Source organism: Carlito syrichta, unplaced genomic scaffold (assembly GCF_000164805.1).
Source record: "Carlito syrichta isolate Samal-C Ts95f unplaced genomic scaffold, Tarsius_syrichta-2.0.1 Scaffold301951, whole genome shotgun sequence".
Lineage (NCBI taxonomy): Eukaryota > Metazoa > Chordata > Mammalia > Primates > Tarsiidae > Carlito > Carlito syrichta.
Window position 1 is genome coordinate 61,712 of NW_007246047.1, and position 7,342 is coordinate 69,053.

The 7,342-nt window shown below is 42.7% G+C and overlaps 1 protein-coding gene across 1 annotated transcript in view; it reads left to right on the forward strand.

Annotated features, from left to right (window-relative positions):
- LOC103258059 (intracellular hyaluronan-binding protein 4) overlaps positions 1-7,342 on the forward strand; it is a gene marked incomplete at its 5' end in the record, with an annotated part of 92,154 nt that overhangs the window by 57,777 nt on the left and 27,035 nt on the right. Inside the window, one exon of the mRNA XM_021711232.1 lies at positions 1,516-1,678. Coding sequence (XP_021566907.1) covers positions 1,516-1,678 — 163 coding nt within the window. The remainder of the gene's footprint in view (positions 1-1,515; positions 1,679-7,342) is intronic.

Below are 7,342 nucleotides of genomic sequence, written 5' to 3' on the forward strand. Positions count from 1 at the left end.
GGGTTCAAGACCCGCCTGGGCAACTTGGCGAGACCTCATCTCTACAATAAATCAAAAATTAGCCTGGTGTGGTAGCGCACGCCTGTAGTTCCAGCTACTTGGAAGGCTGAGGCGGAAGGATCGCTGGAGTCCAGCAGGTCGAGGCTGCGGTGGCCGGGAGCAGCCACTGCACTCCAGTCTGGGTGACAGAGTGAGACTCCAACTCAAAAAAAAAAAAAAGAGTAATGTATCTAAGTGGGAGAGAACTCTAATAGTGAAAAAATATACCCATTAATTTGAGTACATTTAATATTTTATAGCTATACAACCAACTTGAAGAGTAATTTATATCAAGAACAATTAATGCCACAATAATAAAAATTGCACATAATGAGAGAAGGTCTTTTAAATGTGTGTGAAAAAAGATAGAAATTTTTGGAAGATTATTTAAGAAATGACAAAGTTCTCCACAACATATTTACCAAGTATTAAATGGCTTCAAATGTAGGCTTTGCTTACATTTTTTTTTTTTTTTGAGTTGGAGTCTCACTCCATCGCCCAGGCTGGAGTGCAGTGGCACACTCATGGCTACCCCATTGTCGATCTGCTGGGCTCTGGCGATCCTTCCGCCTCAGCCTTCCAAGTAGCCGGAACTACAGATGCACCCTATCACGCCCAGCTAATTTTTTATTTTAGAGAGGAGATCTTACCAAGTTGCCCGGGTTGGTCTCGAACCCGCGGGCTCAGGCAATCCACTTGCCTCAGCCTCCAAGAGTGCTGGGATTACAGGTTGAGCCACTGAGCCCAACCTGCTTAAAATATTTAAAGCATTAAAACTAGAGGGGAGTAAAGTGAGGTGAGGGAGGAAAAGACAAGAGTGGTCCTAGCATCTGTCCTTACTGAGTGCTGGACTCTTGGGGATGAAAAGGACTCTTCAAGTGCTGACTGGCTCTTGGGTGAGTTGGCAGATAGCAGTTCTGGCTCACATTTGAAAGTGTGATTGCAAGTGTATAAATCCCATGAAAGAGCAAGAAAATCTGTTTTCAAAATAAAAATATGTACACTATAAACTGTTTACAAACAAAACCTTTGTAGCTGATGACAAGCCGTAGTCATCCTTGTCATATGTGCAGTTGGGATTCTCAAAATACAATCTGAAAGGCAGGGTATTCTTTAGTTTTCTAGATGGACCAAGCTTATATACCACGTGTTGGTAAAGTTGTTTTGTAAACTGTAGTTTATTTAGTAAAATATATCCATGGGTGTCGTAGGTGTTGGGAGATGCCTGTAATTATAAGTGAGTTTGTGTAGTGTATCCTAGACCTTCTAGGACACAGGGAAAGCATGATCATGCAGTTTTATTAAAAGGTAGTAGACTCTGGGCAGTAGTTGTATCAGCAACTTTTTTCTTCCCTGGAATTTTCCAAACATTCTGCATTTCCTTATGACATTGGTATCTAGAAAAGTGAAATTTAAAAGAACCTGCAAGTGTCATGCCACGTGTTCCAGCTCTCTGCTCTGATCTCCTGTGGGCAGGCCAGAAGCGAGTGCCCAGAAGAGGAGAGCAGCAAGGATGGAGTGACAGCCGGGGGCCAGAGACGACACTTGAGAGAGCTGAGCGGAGACCCTACAGGGAATATCGGCCCTATGAGACTGAGAGGCAGGCGGACTACACAGCGGAGCGGTCCCCAGACGAGAAGTAAGTGTGGCAGTCCTCAGCCAGGAGGTGGGGGACCAGAGGGTTTCGGAGAACTGCTAGCCTTTGTGACCTTTCACGGGCTATTCCTAGGAAGGGCTGGCCAATCAAAGTAGCGACTCATATTACCTAGGGTGACACATGAATGATCTTTTACTTATCTCACAGATGGCCTTATGTCTTGGTTCAGAAGATGATTGCACAACTGAAAGTGGATTGTTTATTGGTAGCTATGAAAAGCACGCTTGTAAAAAAATTATGCAGGAGTATGTTGTTGAACTGATTAAGTTTTCTTCTTTTTTTTTATTTTTTATTTTATTTTTGAGTTGAGTCTTACTCTTTCACCCAGGCTGGAGTGCCATGGTGCGATCATGGCTCACCACAGCCTTGACTTCCTGGGTTCAAGCAATTCTCCTGCCTCAGCCTCCCAAGTAGCTGGGACTATAGGTGTGCACCACCATGCCTGGCTGATTTTTTGTACAGATGAGATCTCGCTATCTTTTCCAGGCTAGTCTTGAATTTCTGGGCTCAAGTGATCCTCTTCTCTCAGCTTTCCGAAGTGCTGGGATTACAGGTATGAGCCACTGCACCTGGCCAGCTACATTATTTTTTGAAGTTCTAGACTAGGGATACAATTTTGGGGTAGGGATATCATTGTGGTTTTGATTTAGCAGTACTAATTTAATTTGGACTACTACACGGATTTAACGGATTACCAGTTCCCTGGTAAAGTCAATGGCTATCATGATGAAATCTGAAGAAAAATCTGATGTGATGTGTAATACCAGAGTGTTCTTGAAAGCACTCTGACATGGAGGGCAGTCTCAGGCTGCCTGACTCCTGAGTGGTGAACAGCATGCAGGCTGCTGTGCCCACCTGAACACAAGTGGCAGCTGTTTGTGTCCTGCGCTTGGAGCTAGCAAGATGGGTGCCTGCTGCCTAAAACTTTTGTTTAATCATTAAGCCTACATAGCACAGAGTTTAAGTTAAACAGAAACAACTAATGAATTACATTTCAAAGAAAATAAAGTTTGAAAAAAGGCTAAAGAAGACTAGAATAGTGTACAGTTAAATGTCAAGGGAGCCGTTATTCCCAAAGTCTTTCAGCTTCTTGACTGCTTATTCCACTTAGGAGCCTGGTTATGAGTTTTAACCAAAGAACACGGCTTTGTAAAACTATGCTCTAAAGTCTATTAAAAACAAACCAAAAAAGAAAAAAAAAAGGTCCCCCAGAGAGTACCTCAGCCTGAGAGGTGGGCTGACTAAGCAGGTGATGATTTCTGCTGACTTACCTGGAAGTTACGCATCCAAAACATCAAAATGGTGTATCTGCCCCTGTGCTGGAGGGACAGAGCTATAGAAAGGCTTAATTTTGCTTTTTCGCATATGATTACTTCCAATTTACTGTGTAGCAACCATAGTTTACTTGCTTCTGCAAAGCTTCTTGGATGAGAGCTGCTTATTTTTGGAAGCGTTTAGGTATTTTCCCCCTCACTTCAGAGATTCATTCTGTGGAAATAAGGAAAATAGAGTTCACATGCACAAACCCACGTTGCGACCTTTTTTTTTAGTAGCAAAATGATGTCATTTTTAAAAGGAAAAAGTAGGTCTGTGTATGTGAAATGCAAAGATGCCTATTAAGTGAAATAATGCCCATGTGTAGGGGGAGGGTGGGACATGGGATTATGGAGGAATCGTGTTTCCTTTTAAAAACAGTGGCTCGGTGGAGTGGACTCCACTCACTCCCATGATCCCAGCACTTTGGGAGGCCAGTATGGGAAGATTGCTTGAGACCAGGAGTTTGAGACCAATCTAGGCAACTTAGTGAGATCTATCGCTACAAAGAAAAAAAATTGAAATAATTTCAGGATTGCAGAAAAGTTGTAAGAATTATACAAAAAACTTCTATATGCCCTTTTCCTGATTCCCTGCATGTTGACTTTTTATCCTATTTGCTTTGTCATTCCCTGCCTCCGTACGCAATCTTTTTTTTTTCTTGTCATTTGAGAATAAGGTATAGGAATGTCCCTTTTATCCTTAAATACTTTAAATGCATTCTCCCAAAAACATGATGCAGTTACCAAACTCATTAACATTGATGCAATACTGTTATCTAATTCTCGAAATTATGTAATTTACAGACTACTCCAGTTTCACCAGTTAACCTAATGCTAATGCCCTTTCAGCAGAAGAGAAAACATCGGTTCAGTATCCAATCCAGGAAAGTGCATTGTGTTCAGTCTCTCTCATTTGGAACAGTTCCCCGTAGTCTTCCTTTGTCTTTATGAATTTGACAGTTTTGAAGAGTGTGAGCCACTTACTTTGTAGTACATCCCAGATTTTGATTTTTTTTTTTTGATGTTTCCTTATGGAATAAGGTTATGCACTTTTGGCAGGGACACATAGAAGTAATATGTTCTTGGTGCATCACATTAGATATTTGTAGGGTTATTTTTACTTTCAAGGAAATGTGAATTTTTAACAAGTCATGTGATATCAAAAGATATTTTTCTAGTGTCTTTAAAAATGCTCTTCTGATAATAAAGTCTCTTTAAATCTTTTTTTTTGAGTCGAAATCTCACTCTGTTGCCCAGGCTGGAGTTCAGTGGCATGCTCACGGCCACTGCAGCCTCAACCTCCTGGGCTCAGGCGATCCTTCCACCTCAGCCTTCCAATCAGCTGGAACTACAGGCGCACACCACCACACCCAGCTAGTTTTTTAAAATTTATTATAGAGACAAAATCTTAACAAGTTGCCCAGGCTGGTCTTAAACCCCGAGCTCAGACAATTCTCTCACCTTGGCCTCCCAAAGTGCTAGGAAAACAGGCTTGAGCCACCGCACTTGGCCTCATTAAATCTTTAACAAAAATAATTTATAGTCACTTTAGACAATTTGGACAAAGCATACAATTATAAAGAAAATTAAAACCACCTCTCTTACCATCTGAGATGATTCCTCTGAACATCGGTCCATTTCTTCCCTTCCTTTTTATGCATTGGTAATGCTAAGGTGATGATGCACTGACACTGGCTACTTCATGTTCTGTCTTTTGCAGTGGGCATGCGGAAGGCTTCTCCATGTCACTAACCATGTTTGGTGGCATTTTTAGTGACTGTTTTGAGCTTTTGTTTGGCTGTATCATCATGTGATCATCTCCTTCATGTTGGGCCTTTGCTCGGCTTCTCGTTTTTTTGCTTTATAAATAATACCAATGAGCAGCTTTTTGTGCCTGTAGGGTGTTTCCTTGCTGGAGTCCTAGAAGTCCATCCCCGTTAGGGTCATAAAGCAGCGACTCTCAGGTGAGTGATATGTGTCCAAATCGCAACCCATCTTGTGCCTCAGGGCAAGGTGATGGGTGCATATGGTGTGGAAACACACAAAAATGAGAGGGGCGGGGAACTGTTGATACATAGTGACAAATCACTGTCCTAGGAACCTAGCAATTTGCTGTGTCTCTGAAGCTGTCACAGATTATTTTTGCTTTTTGTTTTTTTTGTTGAGTTGGAGTCTTACTCTGTCGCCCAGACTGGAGTGCAGTGGCTGCTCCCGGCCACCGCAGGCTCGACCTGCTGGGCTCCGGCGATCCTTCCGCCTCAGCCTTCCAAGTAGCTGGAACTACAGGCACGCGCTACCACACCCGGCTAATTTTTGATTTATTGTAGAGACAAGGTCTCGCCAAGTTGCCTGGGCGGGTCTGGAACCCATGGGCTCAGGCAATCCACTCACCTCGGCCTCCCAAAGGCGCGGGATTACAGGCTGAGCCACTGAGCCTGGCTTGATTATTCGTGAGAAAGCAAACTTCTCATAGTACTTTCTTAAAACTTGAGTATAATAAAGTTTGAGCTTTGTTCATTCAGTAGTGAAAATAGGTATCACCTGGAATTTCTTTGCTGCTTATACATGTTTATTGGACAGAATTGCAAGAGCCCAAGTTTCACTCTGTTGCCCGGTTGGAGGGCATTGGCACTGTCATGGCTCATGGCAGGCTTGACCTCCTGGTAGCTAGGACTATAGGCGTGCACCGCCACCTCTGGCTGGTTTCTTTGATTTTTTTTTTGCAGAGACAAGGTCTTGCTGTATTGCCTGGGCTGGTCTCGAACTCCTACACTCAAGTCATCCTTCTGCCTTGGCCTCCCCAAGTGCTGGGATTATAGGCCTGTGCCACCATGCCTGACCAAACTATAGAATCCTGATAACCTTGAAGGATGATCTAAATTCAACTCTTTCCATTTAAAACGAAGAAACAGAGATCCAGATTTCAACAATGTGTACAGCACTCTGGACACTGTCAGCTGTTGTGGATTTTTGTTTCACTTGGGCAGAGCACATGTTTTCTTGTAGAGGCAATGTCAAAATGGTGCTGGGTTTAATTCTCATTGTATGTCTGTTCCAGATCCGCTGCATTATGTGGGTACATATTCTGGGAATAAGCTACTGTTTCTAATGCAGTAGGAATTCTCCCAAATGAGGTTAATTGAACTCTTAGAACATACACGATTAGAAAATGAGTCTTCCTCTGTCTGGATACATTTTGGCTCTTCCTTTCTGTAGTCTACTGCTGGTCACTTAAGTCAATTCCAATTCTGAAAAATTCACTCAAATATTTACCCTACCCCCCCAAAAAACTTTTTTCCAAAAATTGTGGTAAAATGTACAGACCATAAATTTACCATTTTAACCATTTTTAAATGCAGAGGTCTGTGATATTGGGTACATACACATTGTTGTATAACCATCACCACTATCTATCCACACTTTTTTTCTTTCCAAACGGGAACTCTGTGCCCATGAAACACAAACTTCCCCTTTATACCTCTGTGAGTGTCACACTCTACCTGTGAGGAAAGTACACACATCTACTTATCAAGAACGTTGTAAGAGAGTTAATACAAGTGTGTAAGCAGGGTGCTTGGCTCAGATATCATTTTCCTTCCTTTTGCTTGTGAGTTGATAACAAATAAAACTTCCTAGTTGAGTACAGGATTCTTCGATCCTCACCAACCTTTTAAAAACAGAAAGCATAGTTTAAAGAAGCCATTGGGAGCTCATTTTATTGGGAGGTGGAAAGAAACCTATATAGTAAAAGAAAAATTAGTTTAAGGGATTAAGATATACCAGAACACTCAGGGCCATCTTTGGGGTGGGTTTCAACTACTGTTGTGTTTTTAAAGAATTTGGGGTTTTGTTAGTATCTGACTTCTGCAAGTTTAGACCTGGATGCCTGTGACATTATTTTCCATGTGTGTTTTTGTTCATCCTTTCCTCTTAGTTTTTTTTTTTGAGTTGGAGTCTCACTCTGTCACCCAGACTGGAGTACAGTGGCATCTTCCCGGCCACCGCAGCCTTGACCTGCTGGGCTCCAGCGATCCTTCCGCCTCAACCTTCCAAGTAGCTGGGACTACAGGTGCGCACTAACACACCTGGCTAATTTTTTGATTTATTGTAGAGATGAGGTCTCACCAGGTTGCCCGGGCGGGTCTCAAACCCACGGACTCAGGCAATCCACACACCTCAGCCACCCAAAGTGCTGGGATTACAGGCTGAGCCACCGAGCCCGGCTCCTCTTAGTTTTTAGGTATACTTTTTTTTTTTTTTTTTTTGAGTTGGAGTCTCACTCTGTCGCCCAGACTGGAGTGCAGTGGCCGCTCTCGGACACCGCAGCCTC